At 44.5% G+C, this 21,041-nt stretch overlaps 1 protein-coding gene across 3 annotated transcripts in view; it reads left to right on the top strand.

Moving 5' to 3' along the window:
* Window positions 1-21,041, top strand: part of PHF12 (PHD finger protein 12) — a 1,235,756-nt gene that overhangs the window by 989,609 nt on the left and 225,106 nt on the right. For all 3 annotated transcript variants that reach the window (XM_044054432.1, XM_044054433.1, XM_044054431.1), the window contains one exon: window positions 3,063-3,145. In XM_044054432.1, coding sequence (XP_043910367.1) covers window positions 3,063-3,145 — 83 coding nt within the window. The remainder of the gene's footprint in view (window positions 1-3,062; window positions 3,146-21,041) is intronic.

Here is a 21,041-nt window from a genome sequence, read left to right as displayed (position 1 = left end):
AGAATGGTCCTGCAGCTATTGGGATCTATGTTCGCCACGGTTCTTCTAGTTCCCCTAGCAAGGTTGCACATGAGAATTCTCCAGTGGCTTCTTTCAACTCAGTGGTCCTTTCAGGATCTCCCTCTCAGTCACCTCATATGGATCACGGAAACCTGCAAACGGGACCTTCGCTGGTGGCTGGTGCCCTCCAATCTGGATCAGGGACGACCCTTACCTCCTCCTGTGGCCACTTTGACTACGGACGCCTCCCAGATTGGGGGGGGGGCATTCCCTGGGCAGGTCAGTCCAAGGCAAATGGCATTCGGAAGAGACCCTACTTCATATCAACATCTTAGAAATGAGGGCGGTGCTTCTGTCCCTACAAGCCCTTCACAATTACCTCCCTCAGGGCGTAATTGCCGTTCACTCCGACAACATGTCAGTTGTCTGGTACCTGAACAAGCAGGGAGGGACCAGATCCTACCCCCTTTGCAGAGAGGCCATGAGAGTTTGGGAATGGGCAGTGTTGACCAAACGTTTTCTAGTGGCGACTCGTATCCCGGGCAAGTCCAGTGTGATAGCCGACAGATTGAGCAGAACTATCCTCTCTCCACACGAGTGGTCTCTGAACATTACGGTTGCAAATCAGATTTTCAGCAAATGGGGAATTCCTTGTTGCGACCTCTTCGCAACTCCGCTGAATGAGAAGTGCAAAAAGTTCTTCTCCCTCACCCCGGCTCTGGGGGAGAGCCCTATGGACGCACTAGCCCATCTGTTGCCCACCGGCTTGCTATATGCTTTTCCCCCAGTTCCTCTCCTTCCCAGAGTGATCCAAAAGGCATCTCACTTGGGGAGCAAGATGATCTTAGTTGCTCCTTACTGGCCTCGTCAGGTATGGTTCCCCTATCTTCAGAAATATGCACTGGAAGGTCCATGGTTCCTGGATCAGATCCCAGACCTATTGGTTCATCAGTCGGGACTACTCCACCAGTCCCTACACACCTTAAAATTGATAGCTTGGCTCCTCCTCTTCCGACTATAGTCAGGAATCATACCTTAGATCCGGAAGTTGTACATATTTTATCTTCGGCCCACAAGTCTGCTACTAAGAAATTGTATTCTAGCAAATGGAAGAGATTTGCTATTTGGGCTCAACTCCGGGGTCTGGATCCCATCACTATTCCTGTATCGGAAGTACTGAAATTTCTAACTTCCCTTTTCAATCAAGGCTCTTCAGTCTCTACCATCAAGGTTCAATTGGCAGCTATTTCCAATTTTCACGAATCTATAAACCCACCTTTAATGAGCAACAGATTGTGTAAGACCTTCTTGAAAGGTGCTGCGCTTTTACGACCTCCGATTTCTCATTCTGCTCCTCCATGGGATCTCGATGTAGTGTTACGTGCCTTAACTTCCTCCCCCTTCGAACCGGCAGCAACATGTGAGTTAAAATTTCTATCGTGGAAAACTGCCTTTCTGGTGGCGATTACTTCTGCCAGAAGGGTTTCAGAGCTTCAAGCTTTGTCTGTAAAACCTCCGTACTTGGTTTTTCACAAAGATAGAGTATCTCTCAGGCCAAATCCATCCTTTGTCCCTAAGGTTTGTTCCAGTTTTTGCCTACAACAGTCATTAGAACTTCCAGTCTTGTATCCGAAGTATTCAAACAAAGCGGAATACATATTCCACACATTAGATGTCCACAGGCAATTGCGTTTTTATTTAGATAGGACCAAACAAACAAGGAAAACAGATCAATTGTTTGTATCCTTTTCGGATAATAAATTGGGCAAAGCCGTCACAAAGGTCACTATTGCCAAATGGATCAGGGACTGTATTACTCAAGCTTATTCCTCTTCTAATAAAGAGCTTACAACCTCTGTCAAAGCTCATTCTACAAGGGCTATGGCTACTTCAATAGCATTCCATTTTAAGCTTGCCATTAGTGACATTTGTGCTGCGGCTACGTGGTCCTCCCCGCACACTTTCATTTCTCACTACAAATTGGATGTGGCATCTAGAGGACGAGCTTCATTTGGTTCCACAGTGCTCAGGAGTGTTTTCCAGTGAGCCACCCAGGATTTAGGTGCTAGGGACGCTGTCCCATCAGTACTGAATGTAGGCGAGATAGGATCACATAACATCTTTTAGTTATGTACTTACCATAACTTTAGATGTTTGGGATCCATCTCGCCTACATTCCTAATAACCCACCCTCCTTCCCCCTTCCTTGGAGATCAGAGGATATCAGAAGGTCCGAATTCTGTTTCATCTTGAAACATCTGGCAATGTTATATAAACAAGTTGTGTATGTGTGCATGAATGCGGACAAACAAGATCTGGGGGATTAGTGGTGGTGCATCCTGGGATAAGAAATAGCTCAGCCAATAAGAGGCTTCGCTCTATAGCATAGCGTGCCGAGTCGGAGCCGAGGGATCGGCTCCGAGCCCATCAGTACTGAATGTAGGCGAGATGGATCCCAAACATCTAAAGTTATGGTAAGTACATAACTAAAAGTTCCAAACCTTATAGTAGTGGTGTGTCAGGCCTCCTCTACCAAAGTCATGGCTTCTGTCTGTAGCAGATGTTTCTCACTGTGCCCTGCCATCTAGGGCAGTGAAGGGTTAAGTACAGATGTGTATGAAATCCATGAGAGTTACTTCTCCTTTCCTTCATCCTTAATTTCAGCCACACCACTAGTCTTGCTAGTACTCTGCATAGCATGATAGTCTGGTCTTCATCACAGGTTGAAAACTCATTTGGATGTCCTTAGCCCCCTCATGTTAGATGCTTTCCCATTGACACCACTTAATTGTATTTTTGTTAAACTTGGTAGGCATTCAATACAGCTCCATTAACCTAAATTCAGTGACACAGGCACCTTGCCAGCACAACTCTGAGCCATGCAGCTATTTTCATTCACATTAATTAGATGAAAGAGCCACCCTTTGCGAAGACAGACATGTTTAGTATATCAGAATGGAAAAGACTTTAAATTTATTTGCTGAGTAGTAGTATAGCAAACTTTAACTGGGGTAAAGTGCTGGTAAGTAGTGATTTTTTTTCTCTTTGTCTTGGTTTTGCAGGTGCAGACATGGATGTGTGCCTTACAAACTATGGTCATTGCAGCTATATTTCTGGCAAGCATGCCTGCATATTTTTTGATGAGGTATGTCCTTTACCACAATTTTTTTTTTTAACTGTGCACTTCAGTCTCTTAAGTAGTTAACTAATAACCACTTCTTCAGCTCCTAATTTAGTGTAATCTGTTGACAGGGGCCAGACAGAAATCACTTTCATCCTTTCAGGTTTTGTAAGATTAGTGGATTACTTTTTAATACATAATATTAAATCAAGTTAGTATCCCTTTTATGTAGAATTAGTGTTGTGTACCTCTGTAGAGCAACAAACCAGACTTCTGGATAGGAAAGGAAGAAGGAAAAAATACACTGTATGTAATCATTTACAGATTACTCTCATAGATGAGTCACGGAGCAAGTTGGCCACCAAAAATCCATCAGAACTCACCGACCCATAAAGAAGTGTGAGAGAAATCTGGTGAAACACTTCAAAGTATATGGCAGTCATTAAAACGTGAAGTGTTAACTGAAAAAAAACACTGTTTTTGATGTTTGTCATGATGCTGCAAAAGTACTGCATAATACAGCATTTAAGCAAGAGTACTATATGCTAATGATCCCTGTCCACATCTGTTAAGTGTCACTGAGGCATGACAGTTATTAAAATATAAAGTATTCATTGAAGTCATCATCAACCCTCTTTTTCTCCATTCTTTTTTCTTCATAGTGCCAGGGTGTTGTGTCATATGTCGCTATCTCTGTCTCTATTCAGTGCCATTCTCCTACCTTCTTTGACAATCATGCCTGTCATAGGTCATCTCTCATACAGCCCACCCATCTTTTTTTCTGGACACCCTAGTTTCCTCTTGCCTCATCCTTGTCTGTCCCATATCATCACCAGACTGTCTTCTGCTTTTCTGCACATATGCCTGAACCACTGTAATCTGTTCTATTTAAAGTCCTGCAGTGTGCAAACTACTTGTCTCGGGCACTTCATCTCCATTACCTCTAGTTTAATCAGCTGCTCTGCCTTTACTGCTCAGGTTTCTGTATCATACAGTAGTATTGGTCACACCACTGTTTCGTGCACCTTGGCATTCTTCTGTCATGCACTAGCCCTGACACTCTGACATTTGGCTGCATCCCCTCTGATTCTAGCTTCAAATGACCTTATTGTCTTCCCATATTATCAGCTACCCCCTCCCAGATACTTGAAGCTGTGAACTTGTTCCACTATTTTCCCTTCTTTCTTAATTCTCAGCTTCATCTGATTTCCCCACTCTGACATTTGGCTGCATCCCCTCTGATTCTAGCTTCAAATGACCTCATTGTCTTCCCATATTATCAGCTACCCCCTCCCAGATACTTGAAGCTGTGAACATGTTCCACTATTTTCCCTTCTTTCTTAATTCTCAGCTTCATCTGATTTCCCCAATTTGCACCCATTGCAGCAGTCTTAACTGTACTCAGTTTCATCCCATGTGCCTTCACTTTTACATTCCATTCCGCAATCCTTTGCGGAAGTTCTTGCTCCGAGTCTAGCTATAATGCCACATCTTCTGTATACAACAACTTTGTTGCTTTGTCCCCTCCGACCCGTTTGCTAATGTAGTCCATCACCACTGGGGACAGTAGTGGGCTCACTGCGTGCTTAACCCTAATGCACACCCACTCCAACTGGGAAGCCCCTCTGTGAGACTGCACACTTTTCATTTTTTAAGTCATTAGGTCCTTATACATAGCCTGCACTAATTCTACCAATGTTTCTGTGATTTCGATCCACCCTAGGACTTCCCAAATCAGCTTTCTTGGAACCTTTTCATTTGCTTCCCCAAAATGGAAGACTGCCCAGTTGGACTCTTTCTTCATCTCTAGTTTGTCTCCCTGCAAACATTGAGTTGGTTGTGTTGCATTCTGATCCAAACTGCTCATCTCCCACCTTACTTTCTGCTATTATGCATATTTATCAGTAATCCTCTCTAGAACTTTCGTACAGCGTGTCATGAGTTTGATACCTCTGTACTCCCTGCAGTTGTGACTGTCCCCTTTGTTATTGTACAGTGGCACTAGTCTGCTTATTCTCCAGTCATCTGCAGTATGTCTTTCTCTCCAGACTGCCATGAGAACTTTCAGGCACCATCTCTCCCCTACCTCGCCAACATTTTGATCATTTCTGCTGTGACCTCGTCTGAGCCTGCTGCCTTTTCAAACTTGATTTTTCCTTAGTGCTGGTGTCCTCCTATTCAACTGTTGCAGTATTCTTTACAAGAGGGAGAGAGATGCCTGCCTCGGTGACCTGACATCTGCCAGTACACCAAAGTCTCTTACTGCCATGAGGTGCATGGTTCGTCTTACAAAGGCTGATATCGATGTAGCCCATAAAAATGACGTACACGCGCACCATCCTCGGAACTTCTTTGCCACCAGTCCGATCACCTGTCTTGGATGTTGCTGTGCAGCCAGAATCGTTTTCTTCAATAAAGATAAGTGCCCCATTGGGGTTGGGGAACCTTTTTCTTTTGCTACTGTTTTTTTCTTGGTTGAGAGTTAATTTTTATCCAAAAAGGGGAAGTGTGAGTGTGGAAGGGAGATTCCACATAAGGATAGTCACTGCCAGTGTCTTGTTTTTCATGGGCCCCACTACAACCATAAAAAACTGTTTGATATGCCAATCATTCGTGCCTAAGACCCACAGAAAGAGTGGCAAAGTTTTGCCTAGGGCTTGTTTAAAGCCTACCTCTGGTTCCCCTCCCTCTCCTCTCTCCTGGCCTACTTTCCCCCCTCCCCCCAAAAAAAATGGTAAGAGCACAAGCTGCTTTCTCTGATGAGGACAATGATTCTTTAGCTTACTCCTCTCAAATCCCTTCCCTCTTGGACTATGCTTCCCAAGAGAAAGACTCTAATGGGACAGACTCCCCTTTGGAGATGGGACAGCTCTCAAATGTCTGAGGTCCAAAAGAAGATACTATGACCTCCTGCAGGTGGAGACCCCTAGTCCTTCACCTATTTCTCTGGTTATCCCTGCCTTTCTGGATGCCTTTACTTCCACATCCCTACACCCTAGCTCACATCCTCCGGACCCTAAGAACCCAGATAGATGTAAGGTGCCTCAAGAATGTAATTTCCTTTTTAAAGCCCCTGTGGCAGACCCCTCTGTAGCCACTGATAAGGCCTCAAGATCCGTTCCTTCCACTTCTCTTCTCCCCTTGGACAAGGACAGTAGGCAACTTGAGAGGTTGGGGAAGAAAATTTACACCTCCGCAACTTTAGCCTTCAGGGCTTTGAAATACCAGGCCCACGCGACTAAGTACACCATGGAACTCGTGACTCAATTGTCCAAGATAGTATCTGACATGCCAGACTCAGAATAAAGCCTTGGCATCTTCCCTTATTGCTGCATCCTCCCAGGTGGCTCGACACTCTATCAAATGCAGCTATGATGCAGTTGAGTCCACCTTCAGAGCTGGATGCTTCATCCTCAGTATTGAGTAGGTTTGCCTGGTTGAGGCTTCAAAACCCCTCCCTGACGACAACAAGGCGAAGCTCTCTGATGCTCCCCTTGACAATTCTGCCTTATTCGGTAAACTATTTGCTGAACTTCTCAAGTCCCTGCAGGAAAACAACAAGGTGTTAAAAGACCTCAGACATATTCTGGTCTCTCCACTTCCTAAATTTCATAGAAACTGTCCTGGGAAACAAGTCTTCATCCGCAGGCAATCCTGGACCACCCAACCCAAGCCCTCCAAGGGGAGCAAGAAACCACGTCACTTCTCAGCATCTTCAGCTGCTTCTCGTCTGGCTAAGCAGCCCTTTCCTGATAGAACAGGCTCTTCCTCCTGACTCCTCAGGACTACCTTGCAGTACAGCCCACTTCCTACACCTACCAATATATCTTTCCATCTGGGAATTCATAAGTCAAGACTCCTGGGTCCTGAGCATAATCAGACATGGATATTTTATGGTTTGGCACACTGTGCCTCCCTAAAGGGGTATTCCTCAACCTCCAACAGACCAGAAACCTCTCTTTCCCAGGATATTGGACAACCTGCTAGAACAGGGTACAATACAACCTGTGCCCACCACCCAAAAAGGCTTTTATTTTCGCATGTTTCTGGTTCCCAGAAAGGAAAGGCCATGGAGACCCATCCTAGACCTCTCCTTTCTCAACACCTTCTTAAAGGTATCTTCCTTCAAAATGCTAACTCTTCAGCCCCTCTTCCCTTTGCTCCTCCCACACGCCTTCCTGGCGTCCATTGACATCAAGAATGCCTACCTACATATTCCCATTCATCTCAAATTCAGGAAAGTTCTACATTTCTCTGTGGGATGCTGACACTTTCAATTCTCTGTCTTGCCTGTTTGTCTTTCTACAGCCCCAAGAATCTTCCCAAAGTGTTTAGCGTCAGTGGTCACTTTCTGCAGACTCCAAGGCATTCAGATCTTCCCTTACCTAGACGATCTCCTGTTCCAGGCCAACACCCCGGAGGAACTGGGGAGCAACCTCCACTCAGCCATGGCAGTCCTGCAATGCCTAGGATTCACTATCAGTTTCAACAAATCTACTCTCATCCCCATCACAGGATCATGCCTTTCTAGGGTGCCGATTCCAAACAGACAAAATTATGGTCTCTCTCCCACCCCCAAAAAGCTCAGTAGCTCTGTCAAACCTTCTCTGAGACCCTTTCCCTAAACCAGTTGTCAGCAAGAAAATTCCTCAGAATCGGAAACAAAACTGTAAGACTGCAATCCGTCTCTGCTAGGCTAGTCAGTCAAGTGGTGAACAGGACTCGGACCAAGGAATTTAAAACTGTTTATTGAATGTACACTGAACAATGTGGTAAGCGCTTTCATCTGCGATTGCAGACTTCTTCAGACCACTTTACATCAATATGTGATACGTATTTAATAACTTTTTGGCGCCAAATTCATTAATAATTTTAACAACCACTTCCATTTAAAGTGCCAGTACAAATGTCATATAAAAACACAATAAAATTCATTTTTCACCATAAAATCAATACCCATCAGGTGTATATACTCAAAAAAGTAAACTCATCAACTAAAAAGACTTGGAAAATAAATAAAAAACAATATTTGATAATATCTACTACCATAAAATATTTAAAAATATACACACATATGAATGCTATGAAAATAATAACATAAATATTGTGTACAATAAAGACAACTCTGCCTAATGAGTACTTAAAATAGAACTACACAAAATACACACTGCACAAAGTAGCAATGAAGGGGAATAAAACCAAATAAATAACTAATAAATAAGTGTGGAATGCTAACACTTAATATGTTGCTAACAACACATATCCTAAAAATTACATATATTGGTTTCATAGATAAAATCAAACATAAAAAACATTAAAAACCATTCATCTTATAATAACTGCAATAAAGGTTTGATAGAAATAAAATCATTGATGCCAGGGAACTTGGTGGAATTAGTCATCATCTGCCACATACTTTCTCTTTTTCCTAGAAGGGCTTTGAAATTACCACCCCGTGGTAAACTAAATACCTGATCAATTATAGCAAATCTAAAAACATGTGTCATCATACTCTTTTATATGTCTGTATAAGGCATTGTGTTGGTATCTTGGACCTTAATCCTATACAGATGTTCATAAATCCGCTTCCTAAACTGCCTTTCAGTTTTCCCATTGTAGAAAGCTGTACAAGACATACATTTAGCAAGATATACTATATTGGTGCTATAACAGTTCCCTTTCTTAAACTTAATGTAGGTCCTATTAATATCATCCAATTTACATCCCTTATTCTCATATATAGCAAAACATTGTCTACATGAACCACAATTTTTGGTGAAGGCATCCTGTTTCGTAGGGTTCAAGTTGTTTTTAGCACACTCCAACATTCTTTTTACGTTTAATCCCATTTTGTATACACAACATGGTCGATCACCAACTACTTTTTTCACTTCTTCATCAACAATTAAAGCATTCCAATGTCTAAACAAAATGTTTTTAATTTCATTTACATGTGGAGAGAACATTAATACACACACTTTGTTGGACTCAAAACTGTCCACTTTATATGGCTGGGTAACATTGTTGTGATTGCATACAGTTCCTAATATCGGGGGGTACTTTTTACCCCATTCACTTATGACATAAGAAGCAATGTCATTCAATAATGATAAAGGGAAGTTCCTATTAATAAACATATTCTTCATAAAATTTATCTCTTTAATCATTATGTCATAATTAGAGGACATCCTTGCTGCCCGAATGCATTGTCCTTTAAAAATATTTCTTAATATATGCTTAGGGTGATTGCTTGAGAATTCCAGATACCCATTTGAGAATGTTTCTTTTCTAAAAATCTCTGAAACCCATTGTCAGTATGTCTTATGTACGTATCCAAATAAGCAATGCCATTCGTGCTGGCATTATGCGTAATTTTCAAAAAACTACTGGACTGATTTAGATGAACCATAAATTCATTAAAAAAGTTCACTTGGTCCATCCCATAACAAAAACATACCATCCAGAAACCTTGTATAATATACAACATGTTGAAAATAAATACTGTTAAATAGACACTGGTACTCCCATTCCAACATAACTAAGTTCGCAAAAATAGGGGCACATGAAGCCCCCATAGCCACACCTCGTGTCTGTTTATAATACTCCCCTTCAAAATAAATGAAATTATTGTCCAATACCAATTCCATCATGTCGGTTATCAGATTAATACGGTCCCAACTAAGGTTAAAATATCTTCTTAAGCTCTCACTAAAATCTTCAAGACCTTGTGTTTTAGGGATGCAAGAAAATAAGTCTAACATCTATGGTTATGTATAACAGGCTCTTTTTCCATTTGTCTGTGGTGAGGTTAGACAAAAACATCCATGAATCCTTTATAAGGTGCGGTGTATTCCCATATATATGTTTGACCCATCTATCTATAGCTACTCCTATTTGTAGGTCTTGTATTTACTGCCCGATATGATTGGGCGAATTGGGGGGGGTCACCAATATCCTTATGGATTTTAGGTATACCTACTATTGTAGCAAGCACAGGAAAATCAACCTTTAAAAAATTATAAGTGTCCACCGTGATCCTGTTGTCAATAAGATACTCTTCCAAGGCTAGATCAATCTTACGGTATCCTATGTTGACTTCATTAAGAGACACTATTTCATAATTACCTGTCTCATTTAATATGCTTTGTATCTTGTTAATATAATCCATAGTGTTAAACAAAACTATCCCAGCCCCTTTATCGGGTTTCATAACCCGTATATCTTTGTCACTAACCAACTCATTCAGACACTTCCTCTCCTTAGAGGGTCAGGTTATCATAGAACAAAGAAGTCTTGCTTCGCTTGTTATATCTGTTTGTCTAAACAAGTGAGGTCTTCAAAATTTAAAACATTTCTGTGTGCCATAGGTATACAAGTACTTTTTTTCTTAAATGCACTTAAAGGTAATTCCTCGGAATTCTAGGACTGATGGCCTCCACCATCCCTATGCTACCCCTGGCAAGGCTCCACATGAGGAAATTCCAATGGTTCCCGAAATCAGTGCGGACTCAACATATTCACCCACTGGAATTTCCTATCCCACTACTACCTTGTCTCAAGAAGGAGCTCTAGCGATGGAAACAGCAAGTGTCCATAAATCCAGGACTCCTCATTTACCCATTGCCTCCAGCTCAGGACCGGTACACAGATACTTCAAGTACAGGTTGGGTGGCAGCTCTGGGCCCACACACTGTTCAAGGACAGTGGACCCCCTCCCAGGGAAAGGACTATTTAAATGTAAAGGAGATGAAGACATTGATGCTAGCCTTTCATGCCTTCCAGCGTCTCCTGAGGCCAGGACGGCTGCTGATGTATACAGACAATGACTGTTCTGTGTTATATAAACAAGTGGGGGGGGGCAAGATCCTACCTCCTATGCAGATTAGCTCTACAAGTTTGGGGATTAGCACACCAATTTCAAATTTCTCTATAGGCGGTTTATATCCCTTACAATCAAAACTCTGTGGCAGATGCACTGAGTAGATCCACAACAGACCCACAGATGGATGCTTCACAGTAATGTGTTACTGGACATAGTTCAGCAGTGGGGCACACCACAAACAGATTTATTTGCCTCCCCCCAGAACAGACAACTGCGAACATTTTGTACCAAGGACCATTCCCCACTAGCTTGGAGAGTGGACGCCTTCACCAACTTATGGAAGGGACGGTGTCTGTATGCCTTTCCTCTCATTCAGAAGGTCCTCCTGAAAATCAGGAGGGGCATGCCAGAAATCTTGCTGGTGACTCCCTATTGGCCATAGCAGCATTGGTTCCTCCTACTACTACTATCCCTTCGCCAAGGGCAATCACCACAAGTTACCCCACAAGGTAAGAAGCAAGGATTCCTATCATACCTTGCCTATGCCTAGAGTTCCTTTGGTGGGCAGAGGCCTGCCACCAAAACAGGGGACTACCATTCACACTACCACCTGCTGCCCAAATTGTAACAACAGACGCATCAGACTATGCATGGGGGGGCTCACCTGGCAGGGAAGTGCATTCAGGGCAAATGGAACCCAAGTCAAATGTACGTGCACATAAATCAAAAGGAAATGTTAGCTGTACAGAATGCTCTGACAGCCTTCAAGGACCACATTCTTCTAGGACAACTAATGGTAAAGACGGACAACACCACTGTCATGTGGTACATAAGCAGGGGGGTACACATTCTTACCCCCTCTGCAGACTAGCCATGGCATTGTGGAACACAGCCTTGAGCTACCAAGTGAATCTACAAGCTCAATTTCAGACTAGCCATGGCATTGTGGAACACAGCCTTGAGCTACCAAGTGAATCTACAAGCTCAGTTCGTGCCAGGAAAACGAAATACACTGGCAGACGCACTAAGCAGAAACCTCATGGACCCACATGAGTGGAAACTAGAACCGAGCATTTTCAACATGTTGACAAATGGGGGAGCCCAGATATAGAGCTGTTTGCCTCCCCCAAGAACCATCAATTGGACAAATTTTGCACAAGGATTCCCCACAAGCTAGCTTGGAAAGTGGAAGCTCTATCCTTCAGCTGGAAAAAACTATCAGTTTATGCCTTTCCTTCTCTGCCTGTGCTCTCCAAGGTACTACTAAAGATCAAATAGGACAAGCCAAGGACGATTTTAATTGCATCAGACTGTCCTCGCCAACACTGGTACCCCCTCTTGCGCAGTGTCACGCTTGGCCCCATGGCACCTGCCTCAGACTCCTTCCCTGTTGTCTCAGCAGGAGAACCAGATTCTGCACCCTCAACCGCAAACCCTGAACCTAGCAGCCTGGTTAATTACCTAATCTCTCCTTTACCATCCCTCAGTAAGTTAGTGATGGATATCATTTTAGAGTCAAGGAGGCCTAGTACTAGAACATCTTATGCTGTAAAATGGAAAATAATTTGCCTGGAACCAGTCTCAAGGAATGAACGCAGCAGTGCCCAATTTGCCTCAGATTCTACAATACTTGACTGAGATGCTTCATAAGGGCTTGTCCTTTTCCTCCATCAAAATTCATGCATTAGCCATTTCAGCTCATTATAGCACAGAGCCTCCCCTCTTTTCTCACCCACTGCTCAAGCAGTTCCTCAGAGGGGCCAAAAATTTAATGCCACCCAGGAGAGCTCCAACTCCAGCCTGGGACCTTAACTTTGTCTTGGCGAAACTCAGTCTTCCTCCTTTTGAGCCAGCTGCTACTACAGATTTAAAATTTCTTTCCTGGAAAACAGCTTTCCTTTTAGCAATCACTTCTGCAAGAAGGGTATCTGAATTACAGGCCCTTATGGCAGTCGAACCTTTCATCATCTTTCATGCGGACAAGGTGTCTTTCAGAACCAATCCCTCCTTCATGCACAAGGTAGTATCCAGTGTGGCTCTTAATCAGTCCATTCATTTGCCTACCTTCTTTCCTAACCCACAGAATAAAGGAGAACGGATACTGCACTCTTTAGATGTGTACAGACAGCTTAGATTCCACTTGGACAGGACTAAACCTCATAGGAAATCTGAACTGCTGGTGGCATTTGCTGCAGGGGCAGAGGGGAAAGCTATTTCAAAACAAACCATTTCAAAATGGGTAGGCCACTGCATTCATTTCTGCTATAATTACCATGGAAAACCTATCCCAGAGGGCATCAGACCCCATTCAACCAGGGCTGCATCTACTTCTACAGCCTTTCTCAGGGGCGTCCCTACTAGGGACATTCTAGAAGCTGCTACCTGGAGTTCTGTACATACTTTCACCAAGCATTATCATTTGCCAATTTTCTCTAAATCCAGAGCTGGTTTTGCCACTGCAGTCTTACAGGGCCTTATAGCTGGTTCTAATTCTATTTAAATTCCTCCTCCCAACCTTAGCTTTGGGAATCTACCCAAATGTAATGATTGAAACAGTGAAACATGAAGAACATAGTACAGCTGTGTACACTTGCCATAAATGTAGATATTCAAGGGTATTCCCTGTTGCAGTCCTGGTTACCCTCCCTCCAACCCCCTTTCTTCTTTTGGCTATACCTCTTCTCTCACTTAGTGTAATCAAAAAGCTTTTTGGTGTATTTGCTTTTTTGTTGGAGGTATATCCTTGTATTTATAGATTTAATTGCTTCCCATTAGGGGGGCACCTGACATCTGGGGAAAGAAAAGCTGATGTAATGGCGTCAACTGCATGTTTTATACCTCTGACGACCTGACGTCATGGAAGAAGGGTCAGCAACTGATGCAGGACCCTAGACTTTGTTAATCAGGCCAACTGAGGGCTACTGCAAGCAGATAACCCAAATGTAATGACTGCAACAGTGAATGCACTCGACCATCTACATTTATGGTAAGTGTACACAACTGTATTTTGTCCTGGTGGCCATAACCTCTGCCAAACGGATTTCTGAGCTGCAGGCCCTGGTAGCTTCTCCCACCTTCTTGGTCTTCCACAAAGATAGGGTTTCCTTTTGCACCAACTCTTCTTTTATGCCAGTAGTAGTTAGTGAGATGTCCTTAAACCAGGCCATTCACTTGCCAACCTTTTTACCCTCTCCCCAAAACAATAGTGAGAGGAATCCTACACATACTTGATATGCACATACAACTCTGGTTCTACCTTCACAAAACTAAACCTTTTAGAAAATCAGACCCAACTATTTGTGTCTCTTGGATTGCCTGTATCCAAACAGGCCATCTCCAGCTGGATCTCCAAATCCATCTCTTTCTGCTATGCCTACCATGGAAAATCCCTTCTCTGTGCAGTTAAGGCTCACTTTACAAGAGTTTTGTCCTCCTCAGGGGCTTTCCTCAAGAGACTAAATACCAACTCCATTCTAGAAGCAGCTACTTGGACCTCGATCCACACTTTCACCAAACACTACAAACTAGATTCTGTTTCCAGATCTAGGGCTGAATTTGTCGAGCCATTCTTCATGGTTTTCTGGAAAATTCTTCCACTTCCTTCACCTCCCTTTCAACATGAGCTTTGGTATTCTCCCTTGTGTAAAGAATATTGCAACAGTTGACTAGGAATAGAATAGTTGTGTAAGAACTTAGCATAATGTTAGCCTTTTCTTCTCTGTTGCAGTATTCTCTCCCACCCTTCTTCCCCACTTCATTCTGTTCTTGGATGTACTCTCTCTCTCTATCCCTTGGACTCTCTCTCCACCTGGGGCTTCATTTCTAAGGATGGTGCACGCATACGTCACTTTTTTGTCCTGCATCCCATAGCAGCCTACATCAGACGTACTGCGCACCTCACAGTAGTAAAAGACTTTTGTGTACTGGCCCGACATTGAGTCACCTAGGCAGGCAACTCCCTCATGTAAAGAATACTGCAACAGAGAAGACAAGGACGTCTATTGTTATGGTAAGTTCTTACACAACTATTCTTTCTTACTGCTTCAGTGGTAGGCTCAGGCTCTTCCTCTTATTTCTTCGTAAGTGGTCTCTGGGGCATTACAGCTTTTGTGTGGTTTTCTTCATACAGAAGTTAGTGGAAGTTGCTCCTTCCATCTGCCTTTAGTGTCCTGTGGACTGGTGAGCAGGTTTCTGTTGGTATCCTAATGAAGGGATCCTGAGTGCCCCCTTTATCTTTGTCTTTGCCTTAGAACCTGATAGAATGTTTTTGTACCATCTACCAAGTCACTTTCCAAAAGCTGATTGAGTGCATCTGATGCCTTACATACATACAAATGTTTCAAGCACGGGCATTAAAGCCCTTCTAGCTTGCCAATATGCCAGAACACTTGTTCCCATAATAAATGTCCAGGCTGTTCATAAAAATAAACTAGTACTTGCTTTAATGTAATTTCGTAGTCTGTTCCAAGCATCAGCTACTCTGTCAGAGAACCAGTTAGTACACTTATCATTCCTATAGAATTTTCTACATAGGTTATCTGATGATTCTGTAGTACTTTTTGATAACCCCAAACATTCCCAGAGGTAGTTGTCTCTAAATGCATTATATACCTGAATAAGATCTCCTTTTAAATATCTGTAAGAGACACTGCACAAGTTCAGATATTTTAGTCTTTCATAATAACTTAGATTTTCACATCTTTGGATGCCCTTAGTATATTTCTGCTGTACTCTTTCCAGTTTATTCATGCTTGTTTTCCTATAGGGTTTCCGTATTGTTATCCCATACTCAAGTTTGGGTCTAATGTAGCTAACAAACAATCACTGCATTATGTTTTATTTCCTAGACTTTATAAATCTTTTTATACAACTGTTCTATAACTATCATTAGCCAATTGGTTGATATGATTAGAAAAACTCCTGGCTGAATCTACCCATATACCCAGGTCCTTAAATGAGTCTACAGTTTCAATCACTGTGTGCTGTATTAAATATTCACCTTTCAGTTTGTCTCCCAAATCTCATATGCTTAGTTTTTGATGTATTTATCAAGATATTATTCTCCTGTGCCCAAATGGTCAATTTAGTCAAATAATTTTGCAGACATGCCTCATCTGTAACGCTTGTAATCAGTTTACCCAATTTCAGGTCGTCCGCATATAAGACTGTAGAACACCTCAGATGAAAAAGTAAGGTCTGAAAGATACACCCTAAACAAGTATGGGCCTAGTACAGAGCCCAGTGGGACACCTTGACTGTAACCAAGGATTTCACCTGTCCAGTTGGTGTGTGATACGTATGTCCTATTTGTAAGCCATGCAGCTATCTGTCTTATCAACAGTACATCAATACCTAGTTGTACTAATTTATTGATCAGTGTTTTGTGCATGGACCCTGTCAAATGCTGGAGTTAAATCTATATAAATCACATCACAGCAAAATTTTTCATTCATAGCTGTTCTTATATTGTTATAGAACATCATGTTACAGGTGGTAATAGATCTATTTTCAACATATGCATGCTGATATATGGTTTCAAGTCCCAACCTATCCAGTTCTGACAATAACTTATCCAGTATTACCTTCTCCATTATTTTTCCACAACATGAAAGTAGACTAAAGGGTCTATATGATTCTGGGTTTGTCCTACTCCCCTTTCCCTTAATGACTGGTTTATTAAGTGATGCCTTGTACTTTGCTATTGAAACTCCTCCCTTAATATCTTTGTTAGCCAACCAGTATTCGTTCTTAGGCTGGTTCATCTTTTCCATTTCCCACTTTTTCCTACATTCCTGTTTTCTTTTGATGACTACTGGACTTCTGCATTCCACCACCACCTCCTTATGTACCTTAATTTCCATACCTGGCTCGCCCATATATCTATTCTGTAGTCATCACAAATGCTGTTTTGAGCTGCTGCCATTCTTCTTCAGTTCCACCTATTTTCTCCTCTTCCTGGGGTTTTAGAGAGTGAAAACACTTTTTTTAATAGCTGTCATGACTTTCATATATTTCATTTAACTGTATGTTAAACAGACTGAGGGTGGAGATCACACTAACATGCTCTACTTTTTCATTCAAACGTTTATAAAGTATATTGCTATAGCTTTGTAACATGACAGTTATTTAAACATGAAGTAATAATACTTTTTAATGATTTTTATGCTGTAAAACTACTGCTTGAAAAAGCAGCACTTACAAATACTGTACTGATAGTGATTTTTTCCCCAACTTTTAAACTGCATGTAGTTGAGACGCGTCACTCAGTAATGCATTCAGCAGTCATTACGTGAAGTATTACATGGAAAAACACACAACAGTTCATGTTCTAATGACCGCTGTTCCTTACTAGCTCCTCCATGCAGTTTTTAACCTTGTACAATACAGTAAACAGTGGCATTTAAAACACAGTGCTGGTAGCAATCCCCACCCCATCTGTAAATAGTCAGTAAGGCATGACCATTATTAAAACAGTGATCTGAAGTGGTTCACTTCATTTGGTCTGCAACCTGTGGGTATCGGATCCGACCTCGGATCCGAGCCGGCAGCTTTATCTAGCTAAAGATCCGAGCTCCTAGCTCCTCCCCCTACCCATAATCCCCATGCAACACATCCCCCATCCTCAGATCTAGTTTGCCACGGCTTACAGCAGCTTCTAGTTTGCCGCGGCTTACAGCAGCTTCTAGATACGAGCTCTTGGCGTGGGTGAGAGATTTCAAGTTTATAAAAAACTTTAAAATCGCTTTTTCTCTTAGGTTTTCTGTGTGTGTGTGTGCTTGGTTTAGCCCCCTTTGCGTAGAGTATACTTATTTTAACTTTTTTGTGGTAAATTCTCTTCAAATTTATTTTTCACCCTCCCCCTAGTGTGTGTGTGTGTGTGTAGTGTGATGGCTGAAGGGCCTAAAGCCATTTTTTTCTAAATGCACTGAGTGTGGTCATAAGCTGTCCCCAGCCGATGGCCACACTCAGTGCATTATTTGTCTGGGGGTGGCCAATGTATCCACCAGCCGCCAGGTCTGTGCAGCTTTCAACCCCCAGGCCATCGGGGATAGGAGGAACAAGCTAATCCTGGTGGGATTGTTACCCCCGGATTCTTCTTCCTCCTCTCCCTCTAAGGCACCGGTCGCGGCTGCAGCTTCCATGCCTTCCGACCCCCCCCCCTGTGTTGGGGACTCAAACTCCCTCTGTTTCTCAAGGTGAGGGGGACTCTTCTTCCTCTTCTAAGGAGAAGAGGAAAGACAAGGACCAGCATAGGCACAAAAGGTGGGCTGAGTCTCATCCCTTGGCCCTGCCTGCTAAGGTAGCTAGTCCCACTAAGAGGGTCTCTGGTTCTCCTCATTCTCGGCTCCGCTCTCCTTGCTTTTCTCCGGAGCCGGAAGAGGAGTACCAGTCTCCCTCAAGGTCTTCGAGGCGGCCCTCCAGGCCCACCTCGGCAACCTCCTCCAGATCCATCAGAAGCTTGACCGACGCTGATTTGGACCGGATGATGCGTCGTTTCTTGCAGGCTCAAATGCAGATGGGGGTGCTCCAAGCCCCCCCCCCCTCCGGGGGGGGAGCTAGGCCCCTTTCTTTTCCCCGATCGCTCCTTCTCTGACCCGGTATCAGGTTTTGGAGTCTTTGGATCCATGCCGTTTCGGACCCGGGGATCCGTCGGTGCCGACAGTCTTGGTTACTTCGCTGACTATGCCCTCGAGCGTGTCGGATCCGTGGGGGGAACGGTGTCTTCGGCGCCGTTTAGGTCTGAGCAGACTTCCCTCTTTGGTCCGACTGCTTCGGCTCCGCCAGTCCCTGCATCGGATCCATGCCGTTTCGGACCCGGGGATCCGTCGGTGCCGACAGTCTTGGTTACTTCGCTGACTATGCCCTCGAGCGTGTCGGATCCGTGGGGGGAACGGTGTCTTCGGCGCCGTTTAGGTCTGAGCACACTTCCCTCTCTGGTCCGACTGCTTCGGCTCCGCCAGTCCCTGCATCGACGCCGAGGGGGCTGCTGTCGGAGCCAGGGGAGAGTGGTTCACCCTCTGCGTTTGATGTAGTGGAGAGGGTGCTGTTGAGGACTTCCAGATCCCCAGTCCGGGCTACAGATCCATCTGTCACCCCTGCGCATTTGGGCCTGTCCTCAGTCATCGGGTCACAGGGACAGCCTGCATCGGCGCTCCAGTTGGTTCCCTTAGAAGAACAGGACCCCGTGGGTGAGCCCTCCTCGGATAGCCCTACCGAGGAGGTTCCACACAAACGGAAGTGCAAAAGGAGGCACCTGGACTCCCCTGAGTCCCTGACAGAGGACACAGATTTGGAGGAAGGGGAAGGTTCCCCGAGGTCACCCCCTGAGGATGTCTCCTTTGGAGACATCTGGAAATGTTGCGAATCAGAGGAGGGTGGTCTGCCCAAAAACCTTCCACTGATGAGTCTGTGTTTCTGGACACGTTCAATGCAGGCCCTTCTACTTTTTGGGTGCCCCCCCCCCCGGCTGACTCCCTGGTAAACTTAATTACCACCAGGGCTTGGAAGGAGCCGGACACAGTGGAGCCGATTCCCAGAAGGCTAGACAAGGTACTTAGTCCCCCTTCTGATAGGATGGCTTGGTCTAAAGGTTCTCCAGTGGATGCCATGATGGTGGCGGCTGCCACCAAGAAGGAACTAGCGCAGGAGAGTTCCTTGGTCCACCCTCCAGATAAGGAATCTCTGACATTGGACCGCATTGGAAAGCGGATGTTTGCTTCAGCTACCTTCTCTGTGAGGGCGCTGAACTTATATGGTGCACGTCATCAGACTCCAGCGAGACTTGATTAAGGAATACGCTGGAGCCCCCCGGAGTCCATGGCGGCCGAGGACAAATGCATCTTCTCTACTCACATGGCCACTCTGAAATCTATTACTAATACATCTATGCGGCTACTCTCCCATGCCATGGAGAGAGCGGCTAGAGCCAGCGGAGCAGGCATCGCTCTGCGGCACCATGCCTGGCTCCGCCTTTGCGATTTTGTGGAACCCTTCAAGGAGTCCTTCGCTAACGCGCCCTTTGACAGTTCTACGCTCTTTGGCAAGACCGTCCACGACACGCTGGTCCAAAGCGAAAAGGACAGGAAGACGCTGTCTGCCGTCGGGATCCACTTCTCTAATCCTCAACGGTCTTTTTCCAGGAATCAGAGGGGACAAAAGAAGATGTGGTTCCGGAAATCACAGCAGTCCCGTCCCGGACCCCTCATCCTTCAGAGGCAGAGGAGGACAAGGTGGACACTGGCCCAGAGGCAGAGGGGGGCTGAGGAATCTCGGGTACCGAGAACCTTTCTCGGAGAGGCCCGCTCAACAGCCCTGTGGACTATAACCCGGCTGTCCCTCTCTGGAGGCAGTCGGGGGGCGAGGCAGTCGGGGGGCGTCTGTCAGAGCACTTCCAAAATTGGGAGTCCATTACTACGGACCGGTGGGTGCTCTGAGTTATATCCAGAGATTATTCCATTCCCTTCCTGAGTCTACCCCCTCCTATGAAACGCCTCCCCGATGTCCCACCTGATCAAAGGGAGGCGGCAGCTTCGGAAATTTTGAAGCTGTTAGAAAAAAGGGCCATCCAGCCCGTTCCCCCAGGCCAGTCTGGATTGGGAAATTACTCCATGTTCTTTTTAGTGCCAAAAAAGACGGGGGAACTGAGGCCTATACTAGACCTCTCATCTCTAAACCTGTTCATTCCCAAGGAGAAATTCTGGATGGTCACCCTGCAATCTATTCTCCCCTTCCTCCGGGAGAACGACTGGATTTGCTCCATAGACCTCAAGGATGCATACTACCACATTCTAATGGACAGATGATCCAGGAGGTTCCTCCGCTTTTGGCTGGGAGCCAGTCATTTTCAGTTCAGGGCTCTTCCATTCAGCCTCACCTCAGCCCCCAGGGTGTTCAAAGTCATGGCGGTGGTCGCAGCCCACCTGAGACTTCAGGACATTCGGGTCTTTCCGTACCTGGACGACTGGCTCCTCACCGCCTCCACCAGGCATCAGCTCTGCTGGGCCAGGGATTATACCCTGGCTCTTACTCAGCGTCTAGGTATTACTGTGAACCTTCAAAAATCGTTCCTTCATCCTGTGCAGGTTCTGGAATTTATAG

Source organism: Protopterus annectens, chromosome 13.part0, assembly GCF_019279795.1.
Source record: "Protopterus annectens isolate FY-2018-M chromosome 13.part0, PAN1.0, whole genome shotgun sequence".
NCBI lineage: Eukaryota > Metazoa > Chordata > Ceratodontiformes > Protopteridae > Protopterus > Protopterus annectens.
This window is presented reverse-complemented; position numbering and strand designations above follow the sequence as displayed.